The sequence below is a fragment of the Lampris incognitus genome, chromosome 17 (assembly GCF_029633865.1).
Source record: "Lampris incognitus isolate fLamInc1 chromosome 17, fLamInc1.hap2, whole genome shotgun sequence".
Lineage (NCBI taxonomy): Eukaryota > Metazoa > Chordata > Actinopteri > Lampriformes > Lampridae > Lampris > Lampris incognitus.
In genome coordinates this window covers 24,153,004-24,170,953 of record NC_079227.1, presented here as the reverse complement: position 1 = coordinate 24,170,953, position 17,950 = coordinate 24,153,004, and the positions used below count along the sequence as shown (strand labels likewise).

General features: G+C 43.7%; 1 protein-coding gene across 1 annotated transcript in view; it reads left to right on the top strand.

The window, feature by feature from the left end:
* Positions 1-17,950, top strand: part of wnk4a (WNK lysine deficient protein kinase 4a) — a 44,032-nt gene that overhangs the window by 16,684 nt on the left and 9,398 nt on the right. Inside the window, exons 3-13 of the mRNA XM_056297426.1 lie at positions 316-488; positions 1,071-1,291; positions 2,263-2,420; positions 5,612-5,700; positions 6,729-6,948; positions 8,355-8,724; positions 9,720-9,871; positions 10,612-10,685; positions 13,061-13,196; positions 15,200-15,316; positions 16,201-16,374. Coding sequence (XP_056153401.1) covers positions 316-488; positions 1,071-1,291; positions 2,263-2,420; positions 5,612-5,700; positions 6,729-6,948; positions 8,355-8,724; positions 9,720-9,871; positions 10,612-10,685; positions 13,061-13,196; positions 15,200-15,316; positions 16,201-16,374 — 1,884 coding nt within the window. The remainder of the gene's footprint in view (positions 1-315; positions 489-1,070; positions 1,292-2,262; positions 2,421-5,611; positions 5,701-6,728; positions 6,949-8,354; positions 8,725-9,719; positions 9,872-10,611; positions 10,686-13,060; positions 13,197-15,199; positions 15,317-16,200; positions 16,375-17,950) is intronic.

Genomic DNA, 17,950 nt, shown 5'->3' with positions numbered 1-17,950 from the left:
TCCTCTTTTTAAATTTGTCAGAGCTCCCCTCATCGGAAAAAAAATCTGATTATGTAACCAGGGATGGGGGCTGGGGTGGGGGTGGGGGGGTAACCCAGATGGATGAACCTGTGGTTTTGAGTTCCACAGCAAACTCATTAGGTAAAGCAAATGGGTATTTGTCAAAAAAAGGATGACACCAGACTTTATTTTGCGTTGGAATCTAAAATGGCTATAATACAAATGTAATAAATGCACTATGTAATTAAGCAATATTTTTAGCTGTTCATTTACTTGCCCATTTTTTTTAAAATTCCGTGTCATTTTCATCTGCAGACGCGTAAGCTGACCAAGGTGGAAAGGCAGCGCTTCAGTGAAGAGGTGGAGATGCTAAAGGGGCTGCAGCACCCAAACATCGTCCGCTTCCACGACTCCTGGAAGTCCACGGTGAAGGGCCACAAGTGCATCATCCTGGTGACCGAACTCATGACGTCAGGCACCCTCAAAACGTTAGTTGCTTCAGTCGAACCCTATCCATGTTGCAATGTCCCCTTTTCCCTATTCCACATGAGATCATCATTTACAAGATTGACACTTGCATTTTCCAAAAAAAAAAACAACCCCACTGAATTTCATCAGTCTGTCTCTCAGGCTAAAAGGGATCTAGTCTTTGAAAAACAAGCCATGATTTTGGTCAGTTGAAGACATAAGAGATGTTCCTGTCCTATCTTCTTTATATCTGTCACTTTTGAAAGGCGGTAGCAGTAGTAAGAGTAAGGCATGTTGGCAGAATACAAGGTCACTGAAGATTATTTATTGCATTTTTTTATATGGCAGCTATCTCTTTAGAGGAATTTCCTCATGACTCAGGCTCTTCCTCATCACGAGGATGACATTAACGCCACATTTTACACTGTGACTAATTCTTTTATAGCACTACATGGAAAAGGTGCTGGGGGGAGAGAATCACTTTAGATTACAATTTCCTCTTGGGTGTCAAAATTAAAGATGCATTACTGTGTACCTGCATAAAAGCTTCCCTTTTTCCCCAGTGTTTTGACATGTTTAGACTGCCGGTTCTTCTGTTTTAGGTACCTGAAGAGGTTCAAGGAGATGAAATTGAAACTTTTGCAGCGCTGGAGCCGTCAGATTCTCAAAGGGCTTCACTTCCTGCACACGCGTACGCCTCCTATCATCCACCGCGACCTCAAGTGCGACAACATCTTCATCACCGGCCCCACCGGCTCAGTCAAGATCGGAGACCTGGGTCTGGCCACTCTCAAAAGTGCCTCCTTCGCTAAAAGTGTCATTGGTAAGCTCAAGTCTGGTTTTTGTTATGCACGCCCAAGCCAGATTGCTTTTATTTAGATCTTCTTCCATCGGTCTTTGAACTACTGAGACAGCAACAATAACATTTTCATCATTTTCAGAAAATTATTTACTCCTGTTACCATCATCTTATTTCTGTACAACTCAGCCACTTAAAGTGGGTTGCTTTTACAGAAGATCCTTACGGTTTTCTTCTGCTTATATTCCTTCATCCTTAACCAGGTTTGCTCCAGTCACAGTGCACAAGTACCCATTAATATTTTCTTTGAGGTGCCTTAAATATGGCCCCCATGTCATCATTATTTATCAAACACCTTTTAATTTCAGTTGAAACCAAATTGCAAACTGTATCATAAAGGTTTTTTTTTTCCCTTTCTGTCAAGAAAGTGTATGATGTCTGAGGTTGAAATCATGAAAATGGGGGCGTCCAGGTGGCGTGGTGGTCTATTCCGTTGCCTACCAACATGGGGCTCACCGGTTCGAATTCCCCGTGTTACCTCGGGCTTGGTTGGGCATCCCTACAGACACAATTTGCCGTGTCTACGGGTAGGAAGCCCGATGTGGGTATGTGTCCTGGCCGCTGCACTAGCACCTCCTCTGGTCGGTCGGGTGCCTGTTCGGGGGAGGGGGGGACTGGGGGGAATAGCATGATCCTCCCACACACTACGTCCCCCTGGCAAAACTCCTCACTGTCAGGTGAAAAGAAGTGGCTGGCGACTCCACATGTATCGGAGGAGGCATGTGGTAGTATGTAGCCCTCCCTGGATTGGTAGAAGGGGTGGAGCAGCGACCGGGATGGCTCGGAAGTAATTGGCCAAGTACAATTGGGAGAAAAGGGGGGGAGGGGGATCAAAAAAAAAAATCATGAAAACGATTTACTTAGAGGGGTTTGACCATCTGGTTCTTTAACAGAGTAATGACTTCACATTTCCCACCGTCCTTTGTGCCTGACAGGAACGCCGGAGTTCATGGCCCCTGAGATGTACGAGGAGAAATATGACGAAGCAGTGGACGTCTATGCCTTTGGGATGTGTATCTTGGAGATGGCGACCTCGGAGTACCCATACTCTGAATGCCAAAACGCTGCTCAGATCTACCGCAAAGTTACCAGTGTGAGTAGAGGGAGACAGAAGGGGGACTGTCGGTGTGTGACGTGCTGTATTTAATGTAATTGCCCCCATGTGTTTGCTTCCCTCCATGTGCATAATGGAATTGGACCAAAGGCGATCAGGATATCCTGAATGCATGTCTTGTTATCCCTTTGAATCCTTGGAAGAAGTGAGCTCCACGAGCAATGGAAGCCCCATTTTTGCCAATTAAAGGCTCAGATTTATCCCTTACAGGCTCGGGGTGCGGAGCTGTGCCGTAACTTGACTGTTTTTACTGTTGTTGGACACATGATTGCAGATGTTTGAGACACTGATTGCTAACTCCTTTGGCCTTTAACAAAATCCTGTCCTGAAGCATGGGATCCTAATCATGTTTAAAGAGATATTCTTTTCTTTAGGTCATAGCACTTGAATGGAAAACGAAGGCGGCCTTTGAGAAATGTCTCAAAATTCCCTTTTAGATCCCGCTGATGCAAATAAATGGTAATTATCTGAAATAAATAAAACTCGAGGTAAATACGGACTTTTTTTTTAACCTTCCACCACAAGGTAACCATCAGTCTGGTGCTTAAGTGGGGCTCCAATCTCAGCACAGCGTGCAGTTACGCAAATGTGATTGCCGGAGCCTGCTTGTTTCCAAAAACCTTATCAAAGATCCAACAAATCCCTAGTCGTTCTCTCGAAAGCCACAGAAGCACAATGGTCAACAGTGTTGAGTTTTAATACCACAGGAACATGGTAGTTCCTGCTACAGGGTGCAAAGCTGAAGAAGGGCGTTGACGTCACAGTGGTCTGGGGCAAGCGATGCCAAAATTGTGTGTTTTTAAAATGACGTTTCACTCGCTGCTCCACAAAGACTATTTTTTCCTTTATTTTTTTCTTTCCCCCAGACAGACGTAAAGCAAACTGAGCCTGACGGTGGCTGTAGGACGAGAAAGTGACAATGCCAGCAGTCCAGAGTGGTTGTGGTTCCCACACACTGGGCATATGCAAGCAGCTACTGCCGCCATCTATGACGATAACATTGAATTTACAACCAGATGAGCTTTGGCACAGCTCTCTGGAGACTGCACTTGAAATTATTCTGGTTCTCATGTGTATTTTTTTTTTTTCAAGAGCCAACCATTAGGCTCACAGAAGCACTATGGACCAGTGCCTTATTCCTGTTTTTCTATAGGCCTGCTAAAGGAAGCCATAAATGAGTGTGACATACAAAGGCTATATAACGGAAACAATGCTGTTTCATGGCAAAATCCTATTTAATTGAATTTGTCGGGAGGAGCTGAATAATTATTTTGTCTTACTTCACACATATTGAGGAGATGTGGTAAGAGTAGTCAATGACCTTTCTCAACAGATAATTTTCCTTTATCTTCTGCGATAGCGCATTACATAAAGGCAACATGTCACTTGTTTATTTCTTGGCGCATCTTCTAGGTGGCTGCCATCATTTTGTATGCGGTTGTAGTTGTTTAGAGCTACACATCAATGCTAAATCACATTTTCCATGGAAGGAAATGGAAAATATCCTTACTGTGATCACAGTTCAGCTAAAAGATCGTTAGATGGCCTCATTTCTGCTTTTTCTATAGTGACTCATATGGTAGGTTGCATGTAGATATGTGGCAATTAGTTATTCACAGAGTAAAGTTACTGTGTAACCCAATGACGTTCGTGTTCCCTGAAAAAAAATTAATACAGCTTGATGTGGTAGATTGGGCATATTGTGTATTGATTGAAAATATTTTATATTGGGCGGCATGGTGGCCCAGTGGTTAGCGCTGTCGCCTCACAGCAAAAAGGACTTGGGTTCAAACCCCGGGGTTGTCCAACCTTGGGGTTACCCCAGGTCATCCTCTGCGTGGAGTTTGCATGTTCTCCCTGTGTCTGCAGTGGGTTTTCTCCGGGTGCTCCACTTTCCCCCACCATCAAAAAGACATGCATGTTAGGGTTAATACTCCTGTCTGTGCCCCTGACTGAGGCATGGCAAGACGAATTGGAGTTGGTCCCCGGGCGCTGCACGGCGGCTGCCTACTGCTCCTTGCTACACAGCTAGGATGGGTTAAATGCAGAGCGTAATTCCCTACGGGGATCAGTAAAGTATATATATATTAAAAAAAAAATCACATTGTAATTTGGTTTTTTGGGTCATACAGCTTGTCGGCCACATGTAGCTGGATGACAGAGACTACACCAGGTGTGAAACAAGAATATCATCACCTTGGACTCATTTAGTTTCTCTTTCACTGTCTCCCACCTCTGTCCTTTGTCTTACTTAAAACAGGAAACGGGCTATCTTGACAAAATAGATAGTAGTCAGTCATAACAAACAAAGGCACCAATGATTACATGACAGGTTGGACTTTAGATATAGCACCCAGCGTACATATGAAACAATATCTATATAGCGTTCATCTTAACACATTGCATGGCTATTTTAGCCCACACATTATTTAGACTTTGGCCCATTGTAAAAATGCTTCTTTCTTGATCAGAGTTTGGGCCGGCATGGAAACTTTAAAACTGTTGCAAACTAACAATGCCTCCTACCCAACGGTGTTTCAATCGTCGGACATTTATTTAATCCCAGCTCTAATCTTTAATAACAATGCAAAGCATTTAACTGAATAAATATATAGAAGAGAACAGTCCCAAGTGACTCTTTTCTGTCTTGCGCTATTCTGTTTGTAGCTGGTGAATAATTATCAACCGGGTTGGCTCCAGCTTAGCACAGTAAAAGCCAATGAGGGATTTATAGAGAGGTAAGGGTGGAGGAAAGCAACAAAGAATAAACAAAGAACGCTGTGGTCTTTTCCATTTTGATAAACCCTTGCTCCTGGGGATAAACCCTTTCTCCAGCTTTGTTGACATGATTACAGAACCAAGTATCATGCTGGCTGGTGGCAGACATCACAAAGCAACAGGTTATGGTAATGCACAGCGCAAGTGAAAAGGGCTGTTATTGGTTCAATACAGTGAGTTTGTCTGATGCAGGAATTGTGACCTACAAGGACGAGATGAACCACTGATTACTCATCTGATTACTCCCCAGTGTAATTCCAGTTGGTCGAATGCAAGTCAGAAAATTGGCACTGAACAAGCAGCTCTTTGGAAAAGCACATCAAATATTTGCTAAAAATTACCCTCCTATTAATTAAATCTAAACCAATCTTCTCCTGTGCTTTCCCCTACAGGGAATCAAACCCGACAGCTTCTATAAAGTCAAAGTCCCAGAGCTCAAAGAGATCATCGAGGGATGTATTCGCATGGACAAAGACGAAAGGTGCCAGTGTATTCTTATTCTCTTAATCCTTACACTCAGGTAACTAAGCCTGACAGCTGAAAGATGTAGACTGGGATAAAGTACAGGAATGATGTATATTTGAACATTTGTAGAGCTGTATCTTGATGCATGCTCAATAATCCACGTTAGAAAATAAAAGAAGGTTGAATCAGTTCATCTGGATACGTTTATTGACAGATACGTTTCATCACTCAACTAAGTGACCTCTTCAGTCTAAACTGACTGCAGGCATCCCCGCCCCTTATACACAACACAGTACAATACAGTTGCATAACAACCAAAACCAACGACCAGTTACATAAACAAATATGGGCGTGATCATTAACTAGAGTTTCAATGGCCATAAGTACTATTCACAGAGGATTTGGGAATGTTTGCAATCACAGCCGTTATACATCTGTCGCCATCTTACAATTCTGTGATTGCAACATTCCCTAATCCTCTGTGAATACTACACATGGCTATTGGAACTCTTGTTAATGGTCACACCCATATTTGCATATGAAACTGGTCGTTGGTTTCAGTCATTATACAACAGTGTTGTACTGTATTGTTTATAAGGGGTGGGAATGCCTGCAGTCAGTTAAGTCTGAAGATGTCACTTAGTTGAGTGATGAAATGTATCTGTCAATAAACGTAACCAGATGAACCAATTCAACCTTCTTTGATTTGTAGAAAGAGTTTTTACATTGTTGCCCACAAAGAAATTGCTGTTCTTTATTATTTTCTGTTTTCTCCAGTATGCTAATAAAAGCATTCTGTATCCTAACCGGTTACACCAATACATACATATTCCCAACTGGCTGACTCTAACCTGCTTCCCCTCAAACCGATCAAACCATTCTTAGTAAATGACGTTAAGACCAGATGTTCCTAATGAAACATGAAGATAGAAACTTGAAAACAATGAACAGACGAAAGCGTCGACAGCTTAAATGCAAAAGGATGGCGACCTTGGTTAGAGATAAGAATAACAAAAATAAACATTGGTTTCCTTCTTACCCCAGGTACACCATTCAAGACCTCTTGGAACACACCTTCTTCCAGGAGAACAACGGCGTGCACGTGGAGCTGGCAGAGGAAGATGACATGGTGAAGTCGGGCCTAAAGCTGTGGCTGCGTATGGACGACACCAAGAAGCTCCATGGGAAGTACAAGGACAACAATGCCATTGAGTTCCTGTTCGAGCTCTACAAGGACGTGCCTGAGGAGGTGGCCCAGGAGATGGTAGGTCTGATGCATGCAAATATGCACCCATATCTCAGGCCCATTGGGTGACCAGAGCCTTTTAAGTGGACGGGTTCTTATTTGTAACCCAGATCAACATGTAGAGGCTATTTCACCCAACACATACAGGGAAACCACATCCAGTTAACCACGTGCATGGTTCCTCTGTATGGGGAGACGTTTTTATGTTGTTTTTTTTTTTTATGGAGGAGGACTTAGCCTTGCAGAATGAGTGTCTTGGTCCTATGAGATTACATTGCAAAACATTTTCAACAAACCAAACACCCATTTTACCTTACCAACAAAAAGAAGACTCTGAAGCCGTTCTAACTACATATGGTATTGTCTGTTATGCCTTTTTTTTTGTCCTTCATCATAAATATTCCTTGCCAAGTTAATAATTAAAGGAGAGGTCTGTAGTCCTGGTTATCTTAAACTAAGGTCAAGCGTAAAATGGTGTCAAGTATTCTGCAGTAATAGTCCTGTTTATTCAGCAAGTACTGTGGATTTGATTTCTGTTGGGTAAGTATTTACTATAGTTGTGACTAAAGGTGCTCACCTGAACCCAGTAGCACTGACAAATAAACCAGTTAAGCTTAAATTGTGTCACGGTGTCAGACTATGTACGGCCCTGACTTTTCTAATATTTTTGTGCTCCATAACAAACAGTGAAGACGGGGCTTCCTATGTGCTGCGGAGATCATGAAGGTGCTTGTTTTATGACTCCATTTGAATGGCGGGCAGACACTTGACGTGTGCTCAGCCCAAAGGAACAAATGGAGAACGGCCCTCACAGAGCGTGTCAAGGGCACCGCTCAACATTTAATCATCAGCGGCTGGAAATGTGAGAACATGGCTCAGGAAGAAGCCGAGTTCTAGTCTTTAATAAGATAATGCCTCTATGGCCTGTTACAAAACGGCTCTTTAACGGCATGTCCTCCAGACCGCCCTTCCATAGAGGTCACTTTTAATGAAACTGCAGCCCCCACAGTTCTTTACCTGTTTTCTCTTTTCTTTTTCATAATGTTTTCATCATGATCAAATTTGGTATCCGCCGTGGCCACGCAGTCTGGTTTATCTGCTGTAATCTGACTACGTGTTGAGAGGCCGACGAGTACTGACTGTCCTTCTTTCTTCTGACTTTGATGCAGTGTTGCACAAGTTGTTGCCATGACATGCTTCACACACTTCCAGTGTGAATTGGTTGTCCACAAAGCAAATAGTGTTAGCTTGAAAAATCTTGTCACATCGAAAGGATGTTCATGTTGCAACACACACATGCACACACACATACAGAAGTCGTTAAGTGCAGCAGATGGATAAAATATCTATGTGTTAGCACATCTTAAACTGTGAAATCTGGACATTTGTGAGTGTTTTGCCCTGACTAATTCTGTTTTATGCAGGTTGTGCTGGGCTTTGTGTGCGAGGCAGATTTCAAACTGGTCGCCAAAGCCATACGGGACCGGGTGACAGCCATCAAGCGGCAGAGAGAGAAGCTGAGGCGGCAGGCGGAGGAGCAGAAGAGGAAACAGGAACAGGAGGCCATAGAGGAAGAGCCTGAGCCCCTGCAGCCGCCCTCGCCTAAAGCCCGTGATCCAGTCGCCCCAGAGAGCCTCACCCCCACCCTGGCACAGACACCTCCAACCCCGGTCCTGTCCCCGGTCAACAGCTCTGTGGATTCTGGCGTCAGCTCCAGCTTCCCTGCAGAAGCGGAGGAGCCCGAAGCAGACCAGCACTTCCACGGCCGACACAATAGCTGCTCCTCTGCTAATTGTGAGCAACATAACACCCCAATCCTTTCCCTCTTTGGTGAATACTTTTATCCATTTTTAACTATAGATGGCCTCAGTGGATTTGCATATTTTTTTGCGTGTGCAGCACAATTCCTCCACATAATCAATCAAGCCGCACATATATGAGAACTTAATCTCAGCGGGCGGCTCTCTCATTATCTCTCAATCTTGCGTGTTTTATTTGGGTCTAACAATCATGAGACTTCAAGAGTGTCACATCTCCTTAGGTCGTTTTAGAGCAATTTGTCATTCAGTTTAAGTCAAGTCAATTTTATTTGTACAGCCCAATATCACAAAGTTCAAATTTGCCTCAGGGGGCTTTACAGCAACACAACATCCTGTCCTTAGACCCTCGCATCAGATAAGGAACAACTCCCTAAAAAAACAAAAAAAACAAAAAAACCTTTAACGGGGAGAAAAAATGGGAAGAAACCTCAGGGAGCGCAGCAGATGAGGGATCTCTCTCTCAAGACGGACAACGTCCAATGGATGTTGTGTTATAAATAAAAATATCAGTCGCATAACAAATACTATTGTTGCGTAATGAATAGTAGATATTGGAGCATGGGGAAGGCGGTCATTGAAATGCGAGTCTATGAATAACTGTAACCCTGTAGACTTTATTTACCTCAGTGCGTGTCTTTTTCTGTGTGTTTGTGTTCTGCACTATGGTTGTTGTTGTTGTTGAATGTTTACTGGTGACCTTTAGAAACGGTCTCACTGCAGATCCCAATGAATCGCTCTAACCCTGTTTAAGTACATCAAACATTTTCTGTCTCCATTGTCGCCCCACTGCGAGAGTAATCCGTTCTTAAACCCAGCGGGTCGGTGTGAGCGAGCGCGTGTGTGTGCATGTGTTACCGCCTGCATATATATGTGTGTGTGTGTGTGTGTGTACACGTTTATGGCGTTAGTCAGTCATCCGGGCCATGATTGGTCACGTGCTAATGGCTCATGTCCGTTTTGTTGTAACAGCTGACTGTGAGACGGACGGCTATCTGAGCTCCTCGGGGCTTCAGGACCCTGTAGATGTCGATGGCCTCAACACTCATCTGACCCCTCCACTCCAACACACCAACATCCCGCCTGCAAATGGCCTCCCCTTCCCAGCCCTCCGCTTCCCCTCGGTGAGCGGCCTCAGTAAAGGGCTTGCTGTTTATTAAAAGAAGAGGCTTGGGGCTTGCAAATTTTACTGGCTTTTCTCATAGATTTTATCCTTTCTCCAACACAACACTGACATATTCTTATTCGAGGAGTAAATAGTCTAGAAATTGTTTGTTTCTGTAAATTGTCAGTATCCCAATAAAGAACCTAAAAAATAGTTTAATGCTTTTGTAAAATGTCCATTATCTCATGTTGTTAATGTTCATTCAATTAACAATATTTTCCTTTTAATCAGTTATGATTGGATATATATTGGATTCAGACAATGCAATTCTAGTGTTATTCTCAGTGGGTCTTTTTTTAGTAGGGCATCAATGTCTAAATGAGCCTTTAAATAGCCACTTGTGTGTTTCTTAGTTATAGGTGTTGCAGAATGAGGGAACAGAGTGATTTGCTTTCCATACTGATATCTGTTTTGATTGGAAACAGTCAAGAGAGAACAACTGGTGTATAAAAATAGGACTACAAAAATTACCTTCTCAGGGAACCCCTGGTTAGGAAAGCATAGTTGACGCCTGATTAATACTGCAATGAATAAGCTAATTACTCAGGGTCTCTGGTGATAAATGCTTATCAGGAATTCTTTTAACGCTTGACATTTTTCCAAAAGAGGTCTTCATGCCTACTTGTCCACATCACAAAAAAAAAGAAGACGTCTTTATTGCCACATTTGCTTAATGCCACCCATCCTTTCTTTTCCTAGAGCATTGCAGTATCCAGCAACCCAGAATGTGGCAACTCAGGCCCACCCAGCGGCTTCAGCTCTCCTGTGGACAGGTAACTTTCCTATTCCCTTTTCTTTTGCTTCCATCAGAGAAACACTCGAGCTTTGGTTAATAGTCTCTCCTCAGAAGAAACAGGAAGTCAGCATACATTTATTAGAAATGTCTGTTGTGCTGCCTTTTTTTTTTTTGTAACTCGTCCACATCTGTGTGTCCGTGACAGCAGGCCTGAGGCAATCGGCAGCCTGCTCAGTGTTTTCAGAATAGTGAAGAACGAAATTGATCTTAGCAGATTTCTGTGTGACTTGAATGTCGAATGTTGTGGAAGCTGTATTTTCCTCTCATGGTGGTGGGTGAGAAGAGAGAGGCTTTTGGTCTCCGTGGGGGAGCCGGCAGTAGGCGGGCAGATGTTGGGGCATGGGTTCATTTTCATTTGTCGTCTTCTCTGTTCATACTGTCGAGTAGGGCTGTGCAATATGATGATGATATATATATATATATATATATATATATATATATATATCGTGCGACGATAGAAATCGTCTATCATTTCATTTTAAGCTCTATCGTTTATTTTGTTGTGTCGCAAATCACACTGTTTACGGCAATATTTTTCGTCATTTGGATGACCTTTTCCGCTCTTTGCACAGCACTGACGCAGGCAGGAAATTTGCTTGAAGGCAATACAAACAAACATGGAGGACAGTGAACGTAATGCAGAACAGGGTAATTCCGAGCAGAAGGATTCCGACCAGCCAGGACAAAACGAGTAGCTTGTACCTAAAAGAGGGGCTGCTTCTATCTTATGGATGTGGTTTGGTTATGAAAAGTCTTACATGGACCAGAAAACCATACTATGCAAAATATGCCACACGCCGGTCCCCACAACAGACTGAAACACCACTAGCCTCTTCTACCACCTATGCAACTATAGTTGAAGTGTTTTCTCTTTACCTTTTTATATTTTATACATTAATATTTTATATTTTGTTACATGCTTAATTGAACATTTGCGCAAAGGTTCCAAATAAAAGGAGAAAAATAATCAAATATTAGTAAGTTTTATTTGTCGAGTATATAATTCAAAATGTAATAAGAAATAGGCCTTTCCATGTGATCATTTTATATAAACTATTTATTCATTGAATTTACAGAAAATATGCTATATCGTGATATGTGTCGTTATCGTGATATGAATGACCTATATATTGTGATATGAGATTTTTGATCATATTGCACAGCCCTACTGTCTAGTGTTGTGTTTCATAAAAGCTGAGGTATGCACGGCTTTGGATTAAATCTTGCACAGAGTGTGTGCATCAGTCAACAATATTCAACTACATCCCAGGGCTGGGTTAAAAAAAAGCGGGGGGAGGGGGGTACGTTTTAACTTTCTGGAGTATCTGATCATGTGAGGTTTTGCCTCTTTGGAAAAATATAGTGTCTGCCAAAAGGTTAAGGCTATTTAAAAGCCAACTTTCTTTACTTTTTAATGATTGATAATATGTCTGATGTTATGTGGCATGTCCCACATATCCCAAAGTGGTAAACTCCACCTCTGTGGTGCTGCTAGCAGGGTGACGCCAACAATCTGGTGGGCTATCAGTTTTCATGACACCATGATCCTCAGACATGCCTCTATTTAAGGTCATATGCATACTTTACTTGTCAATCCATGGTGCCTAATATACGTCTCCCCCTGGGAATACGTCCACATATATTCCAACTGGCCAGTAAAATTGCATTTCATAGGTGAACACACAAACCACAAGGATCATTTGCTGCAAACACAAATTAAGCAAACTGAGTATCTTTATTTGGTATAATTTCCATGTACTCGATCTTTTTTAGAGGTTAAAAACAAGCTTTGCTTCAGAACCAAAGTAACCCAGCAGGTAGAGATTTTAAATAGAGATTAGTAGACGGTGCCAGCCATCGGGCCTGTAAATGTTTGCTGGCCTTAATGGGGAAGTGGATGGGGGGAATTGTGACCACAGCAATCTAAAAAGACCCGAGAGACCCAATTAGCTCAACCAGAGTTTTTTTTATAAAATACACTGAATGTACTCCAGTTCTCTCAAACCCAAAAACTCGATCGTTGCATCAACCCAACAGCTCACGTGGATTTGTTGTTTTCTTGCCTTGTGAGTTAAAACAAGCTCTCTGTAGTCTCGTCAGCTAAAACGTGTCATTAGTCCAAACTGAGCTAACTGCCCTCTCGCTGTAGCATTTCATGGGTTGGGTTAGCATGTCAGATGTCTAGTTATTTCTTTGTAAAATGCCTAGAAAATGGGTTGTGATGGATTGTCATCTCCCTTTTCATCCACAACACATTGCAATCCATATTGCAAATTGCAGCTGAGAAAATGCATTAGTGGCTTTTATAACAGACGGACAGTTTTTACTTAGACGCGATCCATCTCTTCGTAGTTACGCCTCAGATGTGACCTCAGGGTTGAGTGACGGCTATGAGGGCCTACCAGAGAAGAGTGGCAAAACAGCTGCCAGGCGAACTGCTGGGAAGCTGTTCAGACGAAGAGCCCGGTCAAGACTGCGCATCACAGGGGTACGATAAAACAAACATTTGGTATTATTACAGCACCGTAAATCAGCCCATTCATAAACATCTCAATCAACTTAGATTTGATCATTTGATGAATGAATGCATTTTATAATTGAGCGAGCAGCGAAGCTACGCCCAAACTGTAATTTTGTCTGAAGTTGTGGTGTTTTTTCCAAAGCAGCAGGTGTCCATTTCTTATGTGATCAGGACAATCTGTGGTGTGAAATGGATTGTCCTTCGATTCAGATGCACAGCCAAACAGGCCATGTTCATTCAAATGGGCATACACTGATGAGCCAAAACATTGTGACCACCAGCCTAATATGCTGCTGGTCCTCTGTGAAGCGCCAAAACAGCGCCGCCCACCAAGGTATGGACTCTACAAGACCCCTGAAGGTGTTCTGTGGTATCTGGCACCTAAACATTAGCAGCAGATCCTTCAAGTCCTGTAAGTTGCGAGGTGGAGCCGCTATGGATCAGACTTGTCGGTCCAGCACATCCCACAGATGCTCAATCAGATTGAGATCTGGAGAATTTGGAGGCCAGGGCAACACCTTGAACACTTCATCATGAATGAATGAAAGCCACTTTATTTTATCATTGTAGGTTACAATGAAATTTGTCTTCTGCATTTACCCCATCCTATTATATAGGAGCAGTGGGCAGCTGTGGTGCAGCGCCCGGGGGACCAACTCCATTTCTTTTCCTTATTGCCTTGGTCAGGGATGCAGACAGGAGTATTAACCCTAACATGCATGTCTTTGATGGTGGGAGGAAACCCACGCAGACACGGAGAGAACATACAAACTCCACACAGAAAGGACCTGGGGTTCGAACCCAGGACCTTCTTGCTGCAAAGCAACAGTGCTAACCGCTGGGCCACCGTGCCTCCTCAGTATTCATGTTCCTCAAACCATTCCTGAATAATGTGTGCGGTGTGCCAGGGTGCATCATCCTGCTGAAAGAAGCCACTGCCATCAGGGAATACCATTGCCATCAAGAGGTGTACCTGGTCTGCAATGATTTTTAGGTAGGTGGCACATTTCAAATTGACATCCACATGAATGGCCGGACCCAGGTTTTCCCAATAGAACATTGCCCAGAGCATCACACTCCCTCCACCGGCTTGTCATCTTACCACAGTGCATCCTGGTGCCATCACTTTCCCAGGTAAACGGCGCACATGTACATGGCCATCCACATGATCTAAAAGAAAATGAGACTTGTGAGACCAGGCAACCTATAGCTCCAAGGTCCAGTTCCAATGCACGCGTACCCATTATAGGTGCTTTCAATGGTGGACAAGGGTCATCATGTGCACTCTGACCGGTCTGTGACTATACAGCTGGGTCAATGCACTGTGTGTTGTGATACATTTCTCACTTAACCATTATGAAAATTTTCTGTGACTTGTGCCACAGTAGACATTCTGTCGGTTTGGACCAGACAGGTTAGGCTTCGTTGTCCTCATGCATCGATGAGCCTTGGGTGCCCAAAACCCTGTCGCCAGTTTGTGGTTTGTCCCTCCTTGGACCACTGTTGGTAGGTACTGATCACTGCTGACCTGGAGCACCCCACAAGCCTTGCCGTTTCAGAGATGCTCTGACCCAGTCATCTGGCCATAACAATTTGCCTTTGTCAAAGTCGCTCAGGTCTGCCCATTTCTCCTGCATCCAACACATTGACTACGAGAACTGATTTTTTGCATTCCATCTAATCTACCCAGACCTTGACATGTGCCCTTGTTTGGAGATGATCAACGTTATTCGGTTCACCTGTGAGTGGTCATAATGTTTTGGCTTATCAGTGTACATGAGAGTTCACACACGTATGCATACATAGACTCCACTCACTTACCCACTTACTCAACATTGAGTAGCACAACACACACACACGCACGTGTGCGCAAAACACAAATAGAGCGTTCTTGCTTTGTCCAGTGTTTCTAATTGGTATACAAACATCCATCAGCACTATTGATCTGACTGTCCTGTGCGTCTCTGCAGCTTTCTGATAAAGTGGACCGGGTGGTGGAGTGTCAGCTGCAGACCCACAATGACAAGATGGTTACCTTCAAGTTTGACCTGGATGGCGATAACCCTGAGGACATTGCTGCTGTTATGGTAAGTCATTGTTGTTATATCGTTTGCCGATTACATATCACTTGAAACCAGGTTTGAAAAGAGGTAAAGAAAGTAACTTTATTGAGCTGCAAGATGTAAATTAATGTTTACTGATGATCAGTTTTGAAGATACCAAGCCTCTTGCAGCACAGGTCCATAAATATACAAATAAAACGTTTCATCTACAATCTGTAGACTGATAAAGAAAGCAGATCGAGTCTCTATGGTAGATTCTTTATCCCGTCTGACTGCTGATAGTACCGACTCTGCATACCGCTATCTTGTCATCGCTTCCAGGTTTTTCTGATATCAGATATCTTGCTGGGAAGTGAGTGACACAGATAAGAGGCTACAGGCGGGAGTGTGGGGTTGTAGGTATTGGTACAATATGGGGATGCACAAATGTGTCTGGGGCAGATATGATGTTGCTGCATGTCTCCACTGCTGTTGGTCAACCAGCACTTTTTGTGCACTGAATATGCTGTTTATCCAGACTCCAAAACACAGTGGGCTTTTGTTTGCAAGGCCTTGGAGCAGCAGGAGCCTGAAGCATCATAAGAGTCCCTGCTGTTATTAGTGCAGTGCTTGTGAGCCGAATTAAAAACATGCTGACAGAAGACGGTCACCACACCCAGCCCGCAATTCGTAGCCCCCCTTAAACCGCCTGAATATGCAAAACTTGAAACCCACCCCAAGAAGCTGCTGTATTGTGGATGTTGCACAAGAAGAGCCCATCTCATGTTTTACATGTGTGCAGACACAATAGACAATGGCGGAGGGCAGGTGGGTGAGTGCACAGATGAAATGATTGATGGAGAGACCTGCAAATAGTAGATCTGGTAGGCCTACATGAATAAATGCGTGTTCCCTGTTTTGTCTTCAAGGTGCACAATGAATTCATCCTGCCATCAGAGAAGGAGGGCTTCATCCATCGCATGGGTGACATCATCAAGCGGGCGGAGGCTCTCATGGCGAAAGAACACTCTGTCCACGCTGGCACGCATGTTGCTTCCCGGCCGCCCTTCCACAACGGGGTGAACTCATTGTCTGCCTCCCAGGTCAGGAACAGTGTCTGTACTTGTTCTGTACTAGCCACGCCGGAGAGAAAACGACACAGTACATTTAGGGTTTTTATCACTATCTCTTTTCAGCACAGTTCAAAAGTGACATCTTTCAAGTGACATCTACTCCCGGACAGTCTTTATATTTAATTTTCCACAGCCTTTACAGCTCAGTGTCAGCCTGCCTTTCATGTGAGCATAAAACAAAGGAGAAATATATTGCGCATTTTTTTTACAAGGTTCACTTTTTCCAGAGCACATATTTTAAAGTGTTTGCATTAGTAGCATTTACTGTCTTCTTGAACGAAGCATACGCAGCGTGTACACAGCGGTCTGTTCTGTTCCAGTAAGCCAGGTCATATACGATGAGCCGAGGACAAAGGAAGTACACTGACTGACTGTTTGATGTAACGTGCGAGGATCGGGGAGGATGATAAAAACGTATGCAGTGCCTCCAGCTGTGCCCATCTCAAGCAAACCCATAAATCCTCCACAAATGGAAGAACCATCAATACCGTGTTTGCTTATACAGTGAGGCCCACTGACCCCAGCCGTCCCCACTGGGACCTGCCCTTAAAGACAGGGGGTTGCGGCTCGAATGCCCTCAAAGACAGCTTAAGGGAACACATTAATTAGAAAGATGGGAATACTAAAAGTGGTCACGTCATAAAAACCTGTGATTTGTGGAAACGTACCCAACACCTCTTTTTATTGTTCCTTGGTCCCTTCATTTATTTCCACCCTATTAAACCCTCTTTGAGCCCCTACTGTACAATAAAACCATAAGAAATACTTGCTCACATTAAGTGGGGGAAAAAAGACACAACCCCCCCCCCCCAAGAGATTCTCACTTTGGACCAATTTATCTAATCATCATTAACTAGAAAAGATCAAAATTCTGTTTAGAAGTGAGCAAAATGATCAAATGATAGACTCTTGGGAAGTGGTGGAAGGCTGGCAACTCCACCTTCCCTCATTATAAGAGATGACCTAACCAGATGCATTGTCTGTTCTGCCAGGATACGTTCTGCTCTGCCATCCACAATCTCCATGTGCCCTCTAGTTAAAAAAAAAAAAAAAGAAGAAGAAGAAGGGGGGGGGGTGTTAAGATGTCCAGAAATAATGGAGACTGGAACAATGCACATTTTGATACAGGACAGGGGGCACATAAGAGCACTATATCTCCCCAACCTCCACACACACACACACACACACACACATGCGCCTCACTCTTCCGACCTCCTGGGTACATGATTACCCTGGGCTGCCGTGGAGAAATCTCTCCTGGCCTTGTGCCAACACCTGATTGAAAACAGGTCATGGACCGCATCTCCCATTCTCCCCTATAGCTACACTCCCCAGCTATTTGCTTCCCCGCCCCCAGGAAAAAAAAAGCAGCAAACTAGTTCAGTCAGGAAGAATGCAACCCGCAAAGCCCTCGGCCCATCTAGCTATCTGCAGTCCGCCTGTGGTGCTCCCGAGGGAAGGCTCTATCTATTCTTAGAGGAGTTGGTGAGAAGCGGTTGTTTATTAGTGGAACATGGTGAATGGGCTCCCTGGAAAGCTATGCTTG